We start from the raw sequence: 19265 nt of genomic DNA, 5'->3' as shown, positions 1-19265 counted from the left end.
AATCACTGCCTGCAGGTCATGTCCCAGAAGGTCACGTTGAAACCTCCGCCCCCCCTCACAGAGCGGAGGGGAAGCACAGAACCACTTGAATGGGTGTGTTTTTCTAGGGTGCGAAATCCTGGAAAGGGTGAAAATTAATTTTAGGTGCTTTCACATAAAAAATCACCAACAATAATGGAATTAAAAAACCCAAAAAGCCCCATCTCAAAATGCCAACCCCCCTCTACAACTGCAACTATACTGCTCGTGTCAGTGATAACTGTTGCAGTTCCCTCTCCGGCACTGATCTGGTAAGATTTGCATCACTACTGCCAATACACAAAAATAATCTTTATTTGAAAAAGTAGCCAGTTTAATTTTGTTCAATACAGAGAGAATGCAAATGGTGTACACTGTTGCTGTTTGAGACCACTCTGATGCTATAGTGCTGAGTCCATCACCAAGTCAGAAGAGTGCTGTTTTGGAAAACAATCTAGTCTTCCCCCCTTACTGAGTGACTATAATCCAGACTGATCTGAACAGTCTGAAGCTACAATTTATACTGAAAAAAATCCTCAATGTCCCTGCATTTAGAATAAAACTTCAAAACAGTGAATGGTGTGTGGTAATTTTAACTGGACAATATGAAAGGCCTTTTAATTATTGTATTTGGCCTTAAACAATAAAGATTAAACATATATATATATATAATATATATGATATATATAGTTAGTAGCTATTACGCATCAGAACCACACCAATGACAGTGTCAAACTGTTTCCATTTTATAATTGACTTTTTAAGTTGGTAATAAATGGTGACGGAAGATACAACTTTTTTTTCTTGTTATGTAATACTCACACTGAATGGTTCAGGCATCACTGAAGAGTTTTGGGTGCCGTGTTGGTTCATGAGCTGTACAGTAGTTTACCAGCCTCTGTGTTTCAGGTCGATCCTATACGAAGGTAAGATGGTGTCTCCAGTCTGCAGCTGCTCCATCATGTCCTCACCACTCTGAAACTCTCTGGACCAGGTGTAGTTCACTTTTGCTGGATTTGCATGCACTGCTGTCAGGTCAGAGTTCTCACTGAAACCGCCCTCCAACACAGAGCTGGAGGGAATTGCTGAAGCTGTCAGGTTTTTAGGGGCATCTAAAAAGCAAATTTCCTAAAAAAGACAATATGGACCCCATATACTTTCATTGTATGGACAACATTCAAATATCATATTTTGTGTTCTGCAGAAGAAAGAAATTCATACAGGTTTGTAACAACATAAGATCAGATCATGAGAGAATTTAAATTTTGGGGAGAATTCTTGGGTGAACTACGTGTTTATTAAAATTTGTTTTTAAAACTTATGTTTTATCGCTGGCTTTTTCCTCCACACACTAGTTAGAAATGTTTGTGTGTGTGTGATGTAAAAGTAAATGATTTTGTAAAAAAAGAATTTTTGTATTGCTTTTGTATTTGAGTGATTGTGCTGATGCATCAGCAGTCATTTCAGTCATGTGTTTTGCAAATGGAAGTAGTTTCTGTTTTGTTTGTGCTGATGCTCCAGATGTATCTGGTCTGAAGGTCTGAAGAAGCCTACAATCTCATGGAGCTCACTAGCAACAACCAATGATTGAAGCACTAATGAGAATGAATTATGAGTTTGTGAACTTAAAGCTCTAAATGTGTCCCAACATTTAAATTTGATTGAAGTAATAATTAGTTTGTATTATGAGTTTGTGAACTTAAAGCTCTTTTTTGTTGGGGCTCACAATAATTAATCAAGAGGCTTTTTATCTGTTTTTTTGGGGGGGATAACATTGTCATAACTGTTCATTTCATAATTTACTTTAAGTTGGTAATGAATGTGACGAGGTAAAATTGGCTGTTATGTAATACTCACGCTGAATGTTCAGCATCAATGAAGAGTTTTGGGTGCCATGTTGGTTCTGAGCTGTACAGTAGTACCAGCCTCTGTGTTTCAGGTCGGTCCTATCACTGAGTAAGAGTGTCTCACAGTCTGCAGCTGCTCCATCTGTCCTTTCACTCTCTCTGGACCAGGTGTAGTTCAGCACTGCTGGATTTGCATCACTGCTGCAGGTCAGAGTCACTGAACTGCCCTCCAACACAGAGCTGGAGGGAAGCACAGACACTGATGTGTTTTTAGGTGAATCTGAAGGGAAAATATTCAAGGCCTCACAATAAAGATCACAACAATATGATTAAAAACCAAAAAGCATCTCAAAGCATCACTTACACTGAACATGTAATGTGATGCTGTCCTGTGCTGTTTTGGTCTCGTCCTGTAGCTGGTAGGGTTATATAGTGCAGGTGAAAGTGACTCTGGTCTGTGCTGACGGTGAGTAGCAGTGCAAGTTCAGATCATGAGATGAGTCTCCTCTAGTCTGCTGCTACCTCACTGAGGGGGATTCTGGGAGTGGAGCTCCATGTGAGAGTTGGTGGAGGAGAGGAGCAGAGAGTATCAGCAGAGCAGCGCAGACTCACAGATCTCCCCTCCACACACCTCCTCCTGATCCTGCACCTCCTTCTGCTCCACATACAGCTGCACTGTGGGTTTGGGGGGAGAGTCTGAAAAAAGTTGAATTGTGGTTATGGGGGTTTGGTGTGAGAGTGTAAAACGACAATGACTTTGTTTATAAATAAAAAGCTCAAATCACTCACCAGTCACATTTATACTGGTATTCATAGTGTAGAAGTATTTCAAATCACCACTTTCAATCCTGAAGTAATATCTACCAGTGTGCTCTGAACTAACATTATAGAAGATAGTGGTGCAGTTCTTCTCATGTAGGTTTCCAGTTATTTTCCCATTAAAGCAATTGGGTTGGGGATCTGTGGAGTGAAACACTAGATGGTCATTCATCTTATCTCCATCTTTGAACCAGTGTTATATAGGAGCTCTCTGTGATGTTTTTTTTGTATTGTTGTTGATTTTTGGATTTGCACTTTATGGTCACACAGGATCCCACTTTAGAGCTTGAATGTTTTGTGGCAGGACCTGATGCTGCCATCTCTACAGCAAACACCTACAACACACACATAATGCAAACATGTAAGAAATAATTTAAAAATTATGAATATCAAGAAAAGAGGTCTGGAAATTTTGTTCTTAAATTTAATTTATGAATAGAAATATACTCAAACCTTTCAACAGAAAACCAAGAAGAATTATTTTCTCTGCTGTCCAGATGTTCCATCCCTTCATTCAAGGAGGAGCATCAACCTATAGGTGATACAGCAAATTGAGCCCAAAAAAAGGAAGAAAACTGTAATAACTGGATAAACTGAGCCACCCTCATTCCTCGCTCAACAGTTTTTGTGATTAAGAGACTTTTTTCTTTGAGATTTGAGAGAGTTTGAGAGCACTGACAACATAAAACTCACCTTTAATTTCAAAGAAAAAGTTTTTGAAGTTATATGTGCCAAAGATGATACCTCAGGAAGGAGGAAGTAACTTTTCATATTTTACATCAACATTAATGGTTGTTTGAAAACATCGCCTTACTTTTTGTTTATTTTCCTCCCATTCATTTACATCAACATTAATGGTTGTTTGAAAACATATAGGTAACTTGTGGCCATTTCATGAAATTAATACTTAGCATGAAACTTATAGTACACCCATAAAAAGCATAATTACACTTTAATATTTCAGTTCTTTCCATTTGTTCAATTCAATAAGTCTACTGAATTTTGGTTTAACCATGGAAGTAAACAGTGAAACATGGCCATTCCAATTTTCGAGCAGGCGCCACCTGCTGCTGTAACGGATCTGAAGGCTCTGCGCAGAAACCAAATCTGAAATAATCTGCATCAGCCTGTGGGCATCAATTCTAGCTATAACACTCCTGCTTTAGAGAAATCATCAGCCAGAAACAAATCTTGCATATTTCATTATCCCACTCACATTGGCACTTCCTGGATTAGTAATCATACAAAGTCTTAACTGAATTTCTGGAAAGTCATTTTGCAACAGAAAACTATAACAACTTACTAATTCGGCATCCTAATTTCCGTCCTGTTGCACCCACAAAAATTATTAGTATGGCTTCAGAAAACTTGAAAATGTAATGCTACAGTTTGATAGATGTTGAGCAAAATCCAGCAAAGTCATGTGATAATGGTATTAAACAATATTCGCTGTATGGCAAAAAACCTAAAATTTGATACATGTTACGATGGGAGATCGGCTTACATACGTGCTCATCATTCCTCCTACTGGTTTAGATGAAGTGGCCCACAAGCGTTTATTAGTCTAAATCAAATTGTCGGTAACACTTTCATTTTTATTTTAATGAAAACCTGCATGATTTTTTTTTTTTTTTTATAGAAGACGGATAAAGAAATCCCTTGAAAATCCCTCTAAAAACAATGGCTCAAAGAAATGTTCTGATGTGAATTATATTTAGCAGCATCCAAATCTCAAGCTTAAATTCAAAAGAAACAAACCTTTTCTAAATGTTTACTTTAGACCCTGTAATGTGTGCTATTTATAAGCACTTTTGAACCCCCCCCCCCGCCCCCCCCCCCCCGCCCCTGTTTCTGCCAAGGCAACGCATGTACACCAACCTTTTTGCTAAAGAGGTTGCGTGTATTCAATCTTGGATGGGGAAAACATCTTATGCAGACATGCCACCCCCACACTGAAAGAATCTGCTTTCACACAGACATTATTCTGAACTGTGTATAATTTTTTTGAACTTTTCTGGTAGCACCCTTCTGAATACACTGGCTGGCCGCTGGGGCCGATCTTCTCGCATGATTCAAAAAGTGCAATGCTAAACCTTCTGAATGTCCGGACTCTGGCCAAAAAACTATCCAACTGTGAAGTCAAACCTGAATTCATCAAATCACGACAAGCTATAACCCATGGAAGTATCGCCTGGGTTTACCAATGGAATTGCAGTCTGGAGTTGCCACAGTGCTCTGTGAACAAAAAAATAGACATAGGCTTTACATGAGGAAAACTAAAGTGTGGAGGAAATTCAAAATGCTTACTTGATGAAGGTATCACAGCCATTGAAGGCTTTTACGACAGTAGAATGCATTTAATAAGTGAGTATAACATATTTCAGGCATTCGATTTGCAGTTACAAAACTTGGTCTATTGTGATCTGCCATGCCAGTATTGCATTGCAGGGAATGAACTGTGTTTTTTACGAATTGGTTAAGTGAAATGTATGAAACAAAACGTCTGGGCATATGCAGTATAACTCGGCTGCAGAAAGAGAAGCAATGATAATCTTAACCCTTAAGCCAGATGCTGGACAGCCTGGAGTGTGTAAACACATGACATGCCTGCACTAATATGTCAAGCTCTAACATTAAAAAACACCAATATGAATTACAATGTGTTAAAAGTCCCTACTTGAAAAATACACTTGTCAGGAAATAACTAACTACATGACTCAGAAATTATAAATAGATCAAATAAATATCCATGTGGCCCAATAACATGTTTGGGCAATGCATCAGCTTGAAAACAAAAAAATCAATGTTGCAGTTACTTGTTTTTATTAGATTATGAATACAACAAAACCCCATTATAAACAGGTAAAATCTCATTTCAACGCTCATGTCATTATGGATATATATGCATTTATCAAACAACACTTCCTGAGAAACACAGCTTGCAAAGGAAGATCAAAGTGGAGATAAAATGTCATATTTGTTGTTTTAGTGTCTGTCACTTCATCTTAATGTTCAAGTCTCATTCAGCAGAGGGTGTGAGGCTAGAGAGCTGAAGAAGCGAGTCATTCTGAGACCTGAAAAAGATAACCCTCTTCAGACAAACACCCATCATCATCGAATCATCATCGGCTGGCTACTATACTAGCAATGAAATAAGGAGGACCCACCTATCACTTCCTACTAACACCTGGTCATCTCATGCTGGACTAATCACTATATAAGGAGACACCTTCACTTGTGGGACAAGCCAATAGGAAAATTAATGACTAAAAGGCACTCAGCTCCAATCAGTAATTTATCGTCTGGATAGAGAAATGTGTTGTAACTGTTTACTGGGACTTCATCATGTCTGATTTTGTTAAGTGCAAGGCCAATCAGTCGGAAGCGATGAGAACCAGAATGCAGGGTTATATGATCAGATGTGAAACTGTAGGCCTGTGAATCTAAAAGTACACATATGCACATGAAACAGAAAATAAGGGGGGGAATAATAGTAGAAAAGAGGAGAAAATCGAGAGTCACCAATGCTAAAGAGCATTTACATGGAGCGGCGAGTATCTTGACGAGAAAAAATGGAAGTTTTACCAAAACATTTTACCAAGAAAATCTTTGCTGTGAATAATTTCACTAGACTATATAGTCTTCACAGGAAAACATGTTGTGATGTACCCGTACATGAGTTACCTGCCTGCAAACTGGCAAACCATGGAGGGATGTAGTTGAACTTGGGCGAGTACTTGCAGTGGCCATGAGTGTTTCTGTGACACACTGCAGAGTTGATGTGTGTGTGAGGGAAAGATGAAGAGTGATGAGGTGGCTCCTCAAGCCTGTGGCTGGGCTCGATCGCCTCTTCACTGATGAACGTGTTTGAAGGAGTGTAGTGACCGGTCAACTCGCAGGACAGATGCCACTCGGGTGACAGTTCAAAGGAGGGTGGGATTCCATCAGCCTGCACTAGACATACACAGAGTTTACCTCAGTCGCTGTTACAGCTGGAGGATGGAGAGGATTTTAGGGGCATGCTGATGAAGTATTAAAATGAAAATGGGGACAAAATAACAGAAAAAAACTAACAAAGATTATGCTTGTGTCGGGGTGACAGATGTTGCTAGTTCAAGGCATGCTGCTTGATTTGCCATCAATCACTAAGAAAGGGCAGGTACTGATCACTGAAACCGGCCCTCGGGGTCAAACAGAGCTGGAGGGAAGGCACATACCACTGATGTGTTTTGAGGCTAATCTGAAGGGAAAGTGTATTCAGGCTCACAATGTAATATGTTAACAAAAAATAAAAAATCATCGACAAAAGATCACTTTACAACTGAAATGTAAGGTTGATGCTGTGCGCTGCGGTTTGGGTCTCTTTGTACCTGTAGGGCTGGTAGGTTAGAGTGTCAGGTGAAAGTGCCTCTTGCTGAAGCGGTGCTGGGAGTAGCAGTGAATTGTTCAAGATCAAAGATGAGCTCCTCTAGTCTGCTGGGCTGCTCATGAGGCGGGATTCTGGTAGTGGAGTGCTGCCATGTCAGACCGTTGGTGTGAGGAGAGGAGAGAGAGAGTCTCAGATAGCAGCGCAGAAATCAGAACTCCCCTTCCAACACCTCGCCTCCTGATACCTGCACCATCCTCTGGCTCACATACAGCTGCACCTGTGAGGATCTGGGGGAGGTCTGAAACAGTAAAAACGACAATGACCTTTTAAAAGGCACACCCAATTCATTTCACACATTTGTTTATAAATAAAAACCATCAAATCCAAGTATTCCAAGCCATTATGGAGTGTATTTACAGTGTAGAAGTATTTTAAACCAGTCCTACTTGTCAAAGTGCAAGTAATATCTATTCCGCGTGTGCTCTGAACGAACATTGATAGAAGATAGTTACTAGGCCATTCTTCTATGTAGGCCCAGGTATTTTCCCCCTTAAAAGTGAAGTTGGGTTTGGGATCTGTGGAGTGAAACATCTAGATGGTCATTCATTCTTATCTGCTCCAATCTTTGCTGTCACAGTCCTTTAGCAGCACTCTCAGTGAGATCTCCCACTTTAAGGTTCCTGAATCTCCATCTGCACTTTAGGATTCACCACAGGATCCACTTGAGATGAATTTTTGTGGCAGACTGATGCTGAAATCTCTACAGCAAACACCTACAACACACACATAATGCAAACATGTAAGGAATAATTTAAATAATAAAAAATTATGAATATCAAGAAAAGAGGTCTCAAAATGTTCTTCTTAAATTTAGTTTATGAAATATACTCGAACCTTTCAACAGAAAACCAAGAAGAATTTATTTCTCTGCTGTCTGTCCCAGATGTCTGTGCCATCCCTTCGCCCATTCAATGAGGAGCATCAAACCTATAGGTGAACAGCAAATTGAGCCCAAAAAGGAAGAGAAGAAAACTGTAACAACTGGGATAAACTGAGCCACCCTCATTCCTCGCTCACTTTTTGTGATTAAGAGACATCTTTTTGAGTTTAAGAGCACTGACAACATAAAAGTCACCTTTGATTCCAAGGAAAAAGAGACATCTTTTTTTTGCAAATTTTCCTTGTAGGGAAAAATTACTATGTGTCCTAAAAGTGAAAAGATCTTTTTTAGTCCCCACTTCTGTGCTTTTAGTGTCAGTAGCACTATTTGTGTATATGGTTTAGCTTACACTAATGTATTGTAAACTACAGGAATAGGGAAACCTGAAGGTTAAAGGATGGTTTTTTGTCATTGACAGTAGTTTTCGGAAGTTTTGGCATTGACAAAAAATTAGTGTTTTGCAAAGTTTGCTGCTTGAGCTGTTGTGGTGTTCATTCACATTGTTTCTAGATTATTGTGTAGGCATAGAGAGTCAGTCTTCAAAAGGTGAGTGGACAAGCAGAAGCTCACAAATTGTGATAAACTCCGAAAACTAATAAGGCAAGAATGGATCACCATCGGTCAGGATTTGGCCCGAGGTTTAAGAAGAAGAATTTGCAGAGGTTATGAAGAACAAGGGTCAACGCTGTAAATATTGACGCATTATATTTTTTTGCCAATAAAAGCCTTTAAAACTTATGATATGCTTATCATTGTTTTTCAGTATAATCTACAAATACTGAAGCAGCAAACTTTGCAAAACACAAAACACTTAAAATTATTCACTTCAAATGAACTCTGAAAACTTTCTTAAAACTCAAACAACAATTATGAATAAACGTGATTCAGTTCTCACACCAAACCAAGTTCAATTTCTTAGTTCAAGTTCTCATGTCAGTTCATTCTATATCAGTAAAGAGTTCGTGTGCGCGTGGGTGCGTGCGTGCGTGTAAAGAACATCTGTACCAGTATGTAGCAACGATGAATTTGATGAGATGGCTTGTGATGACTTGCGATGATTTGTGACGATTTGCAATAATGAAATGAACATCTGGGGCAGGACAGTGAGTGGAGATGTCGTCAGGATGGCAGGGTAGTAATAAAAAACATGAGCAAAAAGTCCCAAGTGGGGCTCGCTGCATCCTGCGTGAACATCCAACTCCGCCCACATACAAGTGTGACATCAGAAACCACGCCCCTACCCAATACAACCCCGCCCACGTCAAAGCGTTACGTCAGAAACCACGCCCCTATCCAATACGTCACCTTGTGATTCCCTATCCCCGTACTGGGGAAACCCGAAAGCAATATTTCAAAGCAATTTATGGCAGTTTGGGGATCTAAATAAAATAATGTTGTCTTTCGTTTTACTAATACACGTTTTCTTATTTTTGTACAGGATGTCTAGGCTAAAATGACACAACTTAAATCTAATATATTTAATATGTCTAAATGTAATTAAATACGTAACATGGCATTGACATTCAGGCCTTGTTCATCAACAAAACTTCATATGAAATGTGTCCAGGTCCTCCGCATACTTAAAGATGAATAAACAGACACCCCTTGCTTCATTCGGGTATTTTATTTTTATATTAAAACTTTACAAAAATATATGTTCAACAAGATATATGTTCCAACTGTCATAAATGAACAGTTGAATGATCAGATAAACAGTTCGTGAAATGCAGTGCACATACATACATAAGCTGCATAGAAAGTTTCCTTGCCTTGATAGAATATTTATAGAAACATGGCATGGACTTTCAGACCTTGTTCATCAAGACAGTTTGATATGAATGTGTCCATCTCCTCCGGATACTGAAAGAATCAGAACCAGAAATCAGAATCAGAAAGAGCTTTATTGCCATTTATTGCAAGACTTACGGTAGATTGAGGTGATGAAGAAGTGATGACAAGTGACAGAACACAGATAACGAAATAAACAAGCGATTAAAAATATGTGAAAACAATAAACAATAGACAAAGAGACAATAGACAATATATTGTATTGTACAGATGTGCTATATACAAATTATTCAAGGGAATGTGAATAGATGTAAGACATGTCAAATCAATAACATATGTATCAATAAATATATAGATGGTTCGGTATTGTACATGTTTTATTGCACAGTCTCTGTGGGGATCATGTGCTTATAATGCTGCCCTCTGCTGGTTATATAATGAAAAAACAGATGAAGTTTTGCTCATTAGTACTGTTATGTAAGTGACTTTTTAATCTTTATTTTAATGTTCAGAGAGAAATATAGCAGATTAAAGGGATTCTTGGCAATTCAGTGCAGTGGCTTCAGGAGGTGACAGCATGACATTATTGGCCGTCACCGTCCTGTTGAACTGCCTAAAAGAAGAAAACAAGTGAAGAATTTGTGGCAAATTGTTGTGTGATTTGTTGAATTGAATTGGAGTTCGACAGCCCCATTTTATATAAAATAGTGACACATAAGAAAGAAAATGTGAGTATGAAACTGCATGATTTTGAGTTATTTATGACAAAGCTGTAGTTTTTGAGTAAAAACCACTGAATTGTTTATATTACATATAAAAAATATATATATAAATAAATAATAGAATACAAGTGTTTTAGTCAACAGTCTCTATTGAAGTAAAAGTAAATCACATGACATCCAGTCCTTGATCTGTTCCATAAAGATAACATGTGGTCCTCTAATGTCACCCTTAATTCATCCCAGTGATGTCTAAACGTTTTTATTTTATAACCTAGAAAGCATTAAACTGTTTGTTTACTCAAAAGAAAGAACAAGTAGACAAACCTTTCAACAAAAAACTGCTGTCCGGATACCCATCCTTTGATGAAATGCCAACTGACCTTTATGGAAAAACACACACTAATCTGTCTGGAAATAATACATAACACCATATCAAAATTTTACTTCATAAATAAATTATCCTGAGCTTTCTCAGAGCAGAATCTCCTGTTTAGTTCTCTGTTGTAATGCCTGCTGATTAGAGATGGAGTGAATCTGTGGTTTATGAGCAAAACAGTGACACAACATACTGACTGGCATCAGATCTATAACTGCTCTTTTCATCACATCAGTCCAGCAGTTCCTGTAACAGCTTAAACGTACAATAAATAAATAAAGGAAGGAAGCACAAAATGATCCGAGTTTGGAATGGGTGAGTAAATGATGAACTACTCATTTAATGCTTACAATGTAGTGTTAAACAAAAATGTTGCATCATATGCAGAAACATCTTGCACCACGTTAAGCAACACTGTGGCCTGCAGTGCTTCTCAAAACTATTTCCTGCTTGAGACATGTCTACAAGTTACATACACACTACTCATCTTTAATAGGAAAAGAAAATAAATAAATAATTGATTAAAAGAATCTTTGAAAAGACACATTGTTAATAACAATAATACAAATAATACATAAAATTACACAAACTGTATGAATAACTGATAAAAAAAATATTACATTAAAAATATAATAGATGTGGAAGAAATTGAGTAAAATAGGTAGGTGGAGATAAAGATTTTTTAAACATAATAATAGTAATCCTAATTTTAAATTTTAAAATTATGATATTGAAACTGCACCCTAATTTAAAGATGTACTAAACTGCTCAAATAATTCATAAAATAGCCAAAGACCCCCACCTGTTTTTTGTTTAAATACACACACAATAAAAAAAAAAAAAAAAATAATATATTATATTTTATATTAGATGTAAGAAGTATGCAAGTTTTGGGTTTTTGGGAATTGAGTAATACGCTGCAGTACTAGGGTCTTAATGTAAAACAGTGATATTAAATTATCAAATTTAGTATACACCTCACTGATCATGCATACTTTATAGTTGCAAGAAGATGAGCCCAGAATATAAACGCAATGCACTAAATGCTTAACAATTTTCAGTAACACTTTAGTATAGGGTCCAATTCTCACTATTAACTAGTTGCTTATTTTCTTTTTTTTAGTTGTTTTTTTTTGGCTGTTAATTAGTGCTTGTATTCTACTTTCCTAATTCTCTTATTCTTTTTTAATATTAACAACTACCTTACTAACTATTAATAAACAGCAAATTAGGAGTTTATTGAGGCAAAAGTAATTATTTTCTTTATTTTTATATATTTTTATAAAGAGAATTTTGGGTTTTTTTTGGGGAAAGTGTTTTTTTTTTTTATATTGTTTTTTTTTATTATAATATAGGAAAACACAATGTTTTTATTTTTTTTTTTCTTTTGTTTTCTTTGTTAATGTGTTTTTTTTTATTGAGGTATACTGGCCTTTTAATATCACCATTTTATATTCTGTGTTCATCTGCTTTTCTGGACAACTTTTTGTATTCATGTGATGTGACGTAAGATCGCACTGATTAAAAAAAAAAAAAAAAACAAAAAAAAAACTCTTTAGGCTATATATATATATATATATATATAATATATATATATAAACTCCAGACCCCTATATTTTTTGTTTTCATAAAATTATATAAGAGCTCGACTGGCTACTATTCCTATTGCTATACTCTTCAAGCCAGGATTGTCTGCTTCTGAGAGTCTATTTAGCACACTTTGACCAACTTAGAATTAATGAATAAATAAATATGAAACATATGTATGTATTTATTTATTTATGATTGTGACACATATGTATAAAGAATATACATACAGTTTGGGGGGTTTAGGCTGCATACTGTATATGCAGAACTTGGTCAAAGTTCAAATATAGTACATAACATTATCACTCATGTCATGTAAATTTGCAAAGACAAATAATTTGCGAAGAAACCAATACCTGTTATATTGCTGAATTGTTGTCTGTGGAATAGTTGGCTGTGGTGTTGCTGATGTTGCTTCTTTTATTTCTAAGTAACACTGACATCATCATATTGTGTAGGTTGGTATATGTTTCAATAGTGGTCACTAAAAATGAAATTTACATTTTTAATATTTTGACAATTAACCATATGTGAGAGAAACTGTAAAACTGTTATAGCTGGAAAATAACTTTTATAAACTGAAGCCTTACAATTGTGCAATTATTTTAATACCTTTTTTATTTTGTTTTTATGTCGCATACATGAATGCACTTATGTAAACCTGAATGTTTTGCTGAGACAACTTCATAAACACTTCATCATCACTATTCAGCAAGCAGTAGGCTTATTTACAACAACAAATATTACACATGCAGTGCCCCACAGATGTGTGTTTGTAGACTTAAATGTTTATGTGAAGTGTAACATAATTGAATTGCATAACAAAATAATAATAGTAGCATTCATTAAAAAAGATATTTAATTGAATAAAAAAATAATAATGTAATCTGTGAAGTGTAACATAATTGAATTGCATAACAAAATAATAATAGTTGTTTGAATTAATTAAAAATGACATGTTTGTAGAAATATTGCGTCCTTTCGTAGATTCATTTCATTTTATGTTCATGTCTGCACATGAAGATTTGCTTTGGTTGCTGCTTTATGAGGAACCTGGTAAATGTCTTCTCCATGTGGCATTGAGGGAACCTTCCTGATCTTTTCCTCGCTATCTTCTATGTTTTGACCAAAGTATCGGACCACAGCATAATCAGTAGTAAGCATTGAGATGCCTCTGATGTGGTTTGACTCCGGATTGGTGTTTGTAAAGTTAATTGTTGAATAATGTAGGGGTTCTGGGTGATTTAGTGTGGGGGCTTCAGCTGATGATGTCATAGCATTATTAGCATAAAAAGGCTCTCCCCTGCTGTCCACTGAATCAGCCTAGTAGATGAACAAAGATGGAGAATCATCAGTTGAGAACTTGAAATGTGTCAGCGGGTGGAGAAACTAATTGTAAAAGCAGTCTGGTGTTTACGAGTTTGACATATTTATGAATGTATAGCATGTGTGTTTGATATATTGTAACATACCCGATCAGTCTGAATCAGTGCAGCTTTATCTCCACTCTGAGTCCTGAAGATACATCTATAGAAATAATTCATAATTAAAAAACATAAAACTACTTGTACCTTATTTATCAGATTTTTTTATTGCTCTGAGGTTTTTCTTCATAGCTCAGGAGACTTTAAATATAGTGAAACATAAGGAATATACAGTAAGTGAAATATTACTCCAATAAATATCAGAGTTGAGTCAGATGTTCCTTCTACAGTTCCTTAGGTGAAATAAAAACAGAAACACAAGAAACAAAATTGTGGACATAAAGTTATACAGCTATGAGTTGAATGTAGATAACCCACCAAGATCATTTAATCTTGGAAGTATTTTTGAAGCGGTTTACAAAATGTTTATATTGAAAATTTTTAGATGCAGACCAAAATCATCAAATCTGACACTACTATAATTTGAGACATTGTTGAGATCTCCTCTGAAACTCCAGTGGACACGTACAAGAATATTAAGGTCTTTTCTGGGAAAAGAGTTCAGCAGTAGTCTCTGTTTGCTTTACATTTAACTCATTACTGACTATTATAGAGACCTCCTTTGTGATTTTTCTTTTTTTCTACTTACTTGTACAGCAGTGTTGTGACCCATAAGATTGCCATAAACGAAGTTCCAGCTGCGACTCCAGCCAGGAGGGAGTAAATGTTAAACCCTATTAAATAAATAAGTAACAGTTCATGGAAACTTTCTTTTATTCTAGATAGCAACTGTTTTGATATCAATTAAATATTTAACCGTACATATGTGAATAATTGTTGTCTATTCAATAAAAAAATTGGCAGGCTAGTTGATTCATTGCCATATCAACAACTAGATTAACTTTTAAATTTACATGGAGCTTTTTGAGTGATGAAAACCAGATGAAACAGCTGTTCATCAGTGCCATGAGTGTTGTTGCTGACACACTGCAGAGTGGATGTGTGTGTGAGAGACTGATGAAGAGTGATGGAGCTCCTCAAGCCTGTGCTGCTCAATCGCTCTTCACTGATGAACATGTTTGAAGAGTTAGTGACAGGACGTCCTGACAGATGCCACTCCAGTTCAGGAGAGGGATTCCCATCAGCCTCACAGAAACACACAGTTACATCAGTCCTGGTACAGCTGGAGGATGTGGAGATCTGAGGAACATCTATTAGAGAGAAAGATTGAGAATGGTCTGTACAGCACAACTGGAAATATTTCTTAGTAACTTTTTTTTATGCAGTTTACATTGCTTAAAATCACTTTGTTGAAAGATTTTCTCTGTTCCTTTATTACTCACACTGAATGTCCAGCATCACTGAAGAGTTTTGGGTGCCGTGTTGGTTCTGAGCTGTACAGTAGTACCAGCCTCTGTGTTTCCGGTCGATCCTATCGAAGGTAAGAGTGTCTCCAGTCTGCAGCTGCTCCATCTGTCCTTCACTCTCTCTGGACCAGGTGTGGTTCAGCACTGCTGGATTTGCATCACTGCTGCAGGTCAGAGTCACTGAACCGCCCTCCAACACAGAGCTGGAGGGAAGCACAGACACTGATGTGTTTTTAGGCGAATCTGAAGGAAAAAAATTCAGGGCCTCACAATAAAAATCACAATAATATGTTAACAAAACTAAAAAGCATCTCAAAGCATCACTTACACTGAACATGTAATGTGATGTTGTCCTGTGCTGTTTTGTTCTTGTCCTGTAGCTGGTAGGTTATAGTGCAGGTGAAAGTGTCTCTGTGCTGACGGTGAGTAGCAGTGAAGTTCAGATCAGAGATGAGCTCCTCTAGTCTGCTGCTCTCACTGAGGGGGATTCTGGGAGTGGAGCTCCATGTGAGAGTTGGTGGAGGAGAGGAGCAGAGAGTCTCAGCAGAGCAGCGCAGACTCACAGATCTCCCCTCCAACACCTCCTCCTGATCCTGCACCTCCTTCTGCTCCACATACAGCTGCACTGTGGGTTTGGGGGGAGAGTCTGAAATACACACACATTTATTTTGTATATATGAACATGCTGATTAAAATGTAACACTTTGGTCGAAGACTATCATAGCCACAATGGGTTTTTGGCTTTTTTTTTTCTCAAATAAGATAAAAAAATTCTATATTGATCATGGAAACTCTGGCATGGATTAAAATGCTGTTGTCTTTTAGACTACTGTCTTGTGATTTAGTTTTTGTTGTTTTTTGTTAGAGCAATTTACAGTTTATAATATTTTCCAGTCATGAAGTTACTTACCAATCACATGAATTGAAACTTTTTTTTTATAGTAGGTCCATTTCAGTCCACCTTCACCCTCAATCCTGAAGTAATATTTACCACTGTGATCTGATCTGAAGTCATGAAAAACAGTGGTACAGTTCTTGTCTTTTAAATTTCCAGTTATATTCCCTTTCATGAAGGAGTTCTGGCTTGATGTGCTTGAGTTAAACGCTAGATTGTTGTTCAAATCAGTCCCGTCTTTGAGCCACAGTCCTGTAGCTCTTTCAGTGAGGTCTTTGTCATATTCATCCTGAATCTTAAATCTGCACTTTATGATCACACAGGATCCACTGAGAGCTTGAATGTTTTGTGGCAGACTGATGTTGAAATCTCTACAGCAAACACCTACAACACACACATAATGCAAACATGTAAGAAATACTTAATATCAAAATTATGAATATCATAAGGTCTGAAATTTTTCTTCTTAAATTTAGTTTATGTTTTTCTTTTATTTTGTTAATTTTTAGAAGTATACTAAGAAGAATTATTTTCTCTGCTGTCCAGATGTCCATCCCTTCATTCAGTGAGGAGCATCAACCTATAGGTGAACAGCAAATTGAGCCCAAAAAAGAAAGAAACCTGTAACACTGGATAAACTGAGCCACCCTCATTCCTCGCTCACTTTTTGTGATTAAGAGACATTTCGTTGAGTTTGAGAGCACTGACAACAAAAAACTCACCTTTGCTTTCAAAGAAAAAAGATGCAAAAGTTTTTGCACAAATATGTGCCAAAGATGATACCTCAGAAAGGAGGAAGTTACATTTCATATTTTACATCAACATTAATGGTTGATTGAAAACATCATCTTACTTTTTGTTTATTTTCCTCCCTTTAATTAAAATCCTTTCTGAAGGATACGTGATACGTAGTATATAGACAGACTTGATAAAGTTTCAGTGACATAAGCCTGGTGGAGGAGAAGAGGGAAAAGGGAGAGGGGGGTTCATAAATAAGTGAGGAGAGTAGTTTGAGAAATGTGGTGTCCTGTTCTCTTTCTTTGGGATCTTACACTTAAAAATAAATAATGTCAAGATATGAGACTCATAATCCGTTATAAACTAAGTGGATTTAACGTGGTGTTTATTGTGTGTTATAAATAATTATACTCATAAACTTTATGACCACAAATAAGTAAGTTTATAATGTATTATAATTGTTGTTATGATTATTTATGAGATGAAACAACATGTTTATTGTGTGTTATAAATAATTATACTCATAAACTTATATATATATTATATATATATATAATATATATATATATATATATATATATATATATATATATAATGCATTATGCATTTATTATAATGCCTTAAGAATACCCTTGTGTTATAAGAATGGGCTTCATAGAAAGTGTATATTAAAAATTTATATTATTTTTAAAATAAAGTACAGTTACAGATATGGTATAGCTGTTGGGTAAACAATGTATTTATTTATTTATAGCCTTAAACATGCTTTACTGCTTAAATGTAGCTGAAAAGCCATTAAAGCTTTATATAGCCAAGACTTTGATGTATATGCCTGAAAAAGGTGTGACAACTAACTTCTCTACATCAGCACAAGCCCTTAATTTGTGTACAGAACAAAAAGAATGGTTAACTTTTCAGATAATCAAACAGATTATTAAAGAAAGTTTAATGCTGGAACTGTTTTTAACTAGATAACTTTCTTTAGCCAAACAATATCCTCAGTTCTTCGAATATACAAACTTTTAATGATTTTATAAACTCTGTAAATCCTGAGCTGATCTAAAGCTATGAATCACCTTTAATATAACTTACAGAAGAAGCCAACATGAGGATGATAAATGATTGCAGGACAAAACAAGACAGACTAACAGAAGCCCAAAAAATAATAATTACAATTACTGTCGGTTTATAAATTCATCAAAGGTATAAATTACAAATATTTGTCTTGGAGAGATGAATGAACAGAATCTAAATCATCAGAATCAACACACCTGAAAATATTAAAACTATCATTTAGGTCTTATTGACAAACTGTACTTACCAGAGAAGGCTGATAAAAAGTTTAAGAAATCCTCTGAATATTGGTAAAGAGTAAAGCTGACTGTTGTGACACAGACTTTTTTTTTAGACTGGAAGGTGCTATGCTGTATGAAGATAACACAAAGCATGACTAATATTTGACTAATCAAACCTTCCTCTTTTTCTCAGCAGAGGCTGTATCTGTAACCTCTTTGCTGTTCACAAATAGAACAATCTACGCAAACGACAGTCAATACCTTCAAGCAAATTACCCTTGATTTGTTATACTTTCCATGATGGCAAAATTTGTGTGGCCTAAAGTCATAGTGAGGTTATATTATAATATATTATATATATTCAAGCAAATTACCCTTGATTTGTTATACTTTATATATATATATATATATATATATATATTATATAAAATGAGCTTTTATTATATATAATATATATATATATATATATATATATATATATATATATATATTATATAATATAAAATTCAAAATAATAATAATTAATAAAACAAACAATATAAATATGGTTTTGGGAAACGCACCTGGGACGGCAGGTTTAAACATCAAGAGCTCATGTGGAGCTACAGAAGAGCTACTGTATGCTCAAATTGCTGTGTACACAGTGCATGGCAGTTTGGCGTATGGTGCTGCTGCGTAACTGCAAAAAAAAAAAAAAAAAAAAAAAAAACATTTTTACCCTAAAGGGCACATTATGCACTGCAAAATATCCAGCGTTGAAATCCTAGTGTTGAGGACTTTTAGAGTAAAATGTTAAAGTTGTGGTGTTGAACTTTAGAGGATTAACACTAGCTAGTGTAAAAAGCACCCTCTGGCCGGTGTAAATACATAGTATTACCCTTATTAATACTGTTGAGTGTTATTAGTCACATCCGGGTCATTTGCTCGTGTGTGCGCCTGACCCATCTGAAATATTTTTCACAGATGCAATGTTCTTTGCTCGCGATGCAGCGCATATGAGGATGGAAAACAGCAAAATAAAGTGTTTAATCTTACTCATAAAATGTGTTTTGGTATATCATATTGTTTTATAATGATATT

General features: G+C 36.0%; 2 protein-coding genes across 2 annotated transcripts in view; both read right to left on the bottom strand.

The window, feature by feature from the left end:
• The window catches only part of LOC109082317 (sialic acid-binding Ig-like lectin 7), a 48385-nt gene extending 39040 nt beyond the window's left edge, over nucleotides 1-9345 (bottom strand). Inside the window, exon 1 of the mRNA XM_042742102.1 lies at nucleotides 8999-9345. The gene's annotated coding sequence lies outside the window, so the exon portion shown is untranslated. The remainder of the gene's footprint in view (nucleotides 1-8998) is intronic.
• Nucleotides 9346-13407: 4062 nt separating this feature from the next.
• Nucleotides 13408-18484, bottom strand: LOC109076735 (B-cell receptor CD22-like). Its single transcript, XM_042736717.1, has 8 exons — nucleotides 18478-18484; nucleotides 16168-16572; nucleotides 15586-15903; nucleotides 15234-15500; nucleotides 14805-15101; nucleotides 14540-14624; nucleotides 13939-13993; nucleotides 13408-13789 (listed from the first exon to the last, which is right to left on the bottom strand). Exons 1-8 carry the CDS (start codon nucleotides 18482-18484, stop codon nucleotides 13472-13474), a joined length of 1752 nt encoding a protein of 583 aa, XP_042592651.1. The 3' UTR covers nucleotides 13408-13471.
• Nucleotides 18485-19265: the final 781 nt, after the last annotated feature.

Source organism: Cyprinus carpio, chromosome A4 (genome assembly GCF_018340385.1).
Source record: "Cyprinus carpio isolate SPL01 chromosome A4, ASM1834038v1, whole genome shotgun sequence".
In the NCBI taxonomy this organism is placed as follows: domain Eukaryota; kingdom Metazoa; phylum Chordata; class Actinopteri; order Cypriniformes; family Cyprinidae; genus Cyprinus; species Cyprinus carpio.
Note: the sequence above shows the minus strand (reverse complement) of the source record. Positions and strands in the feature narration are given on the sequence as shown.

Excerpts from the sequence above, each read along its gene's own strand:
- LOC109076735 (XM_042736717.1), bottom strand. Across the intron at positions 15,904-16,167 it reads AGTTTCAATTCATGTGATTG|ACTCTCCCCCCAAACCCACA; the intron begins GTAAGTAACTTC and ends TGTGTATTTCAG. Across the intron at positions 15,102-15,233 it reads AGTGATGCTGGACATTCAGT|ATGTTCCTCAGATCTCCACA; the intron begins GTGAGTAATAAA and ends TCTCTCTAATAG.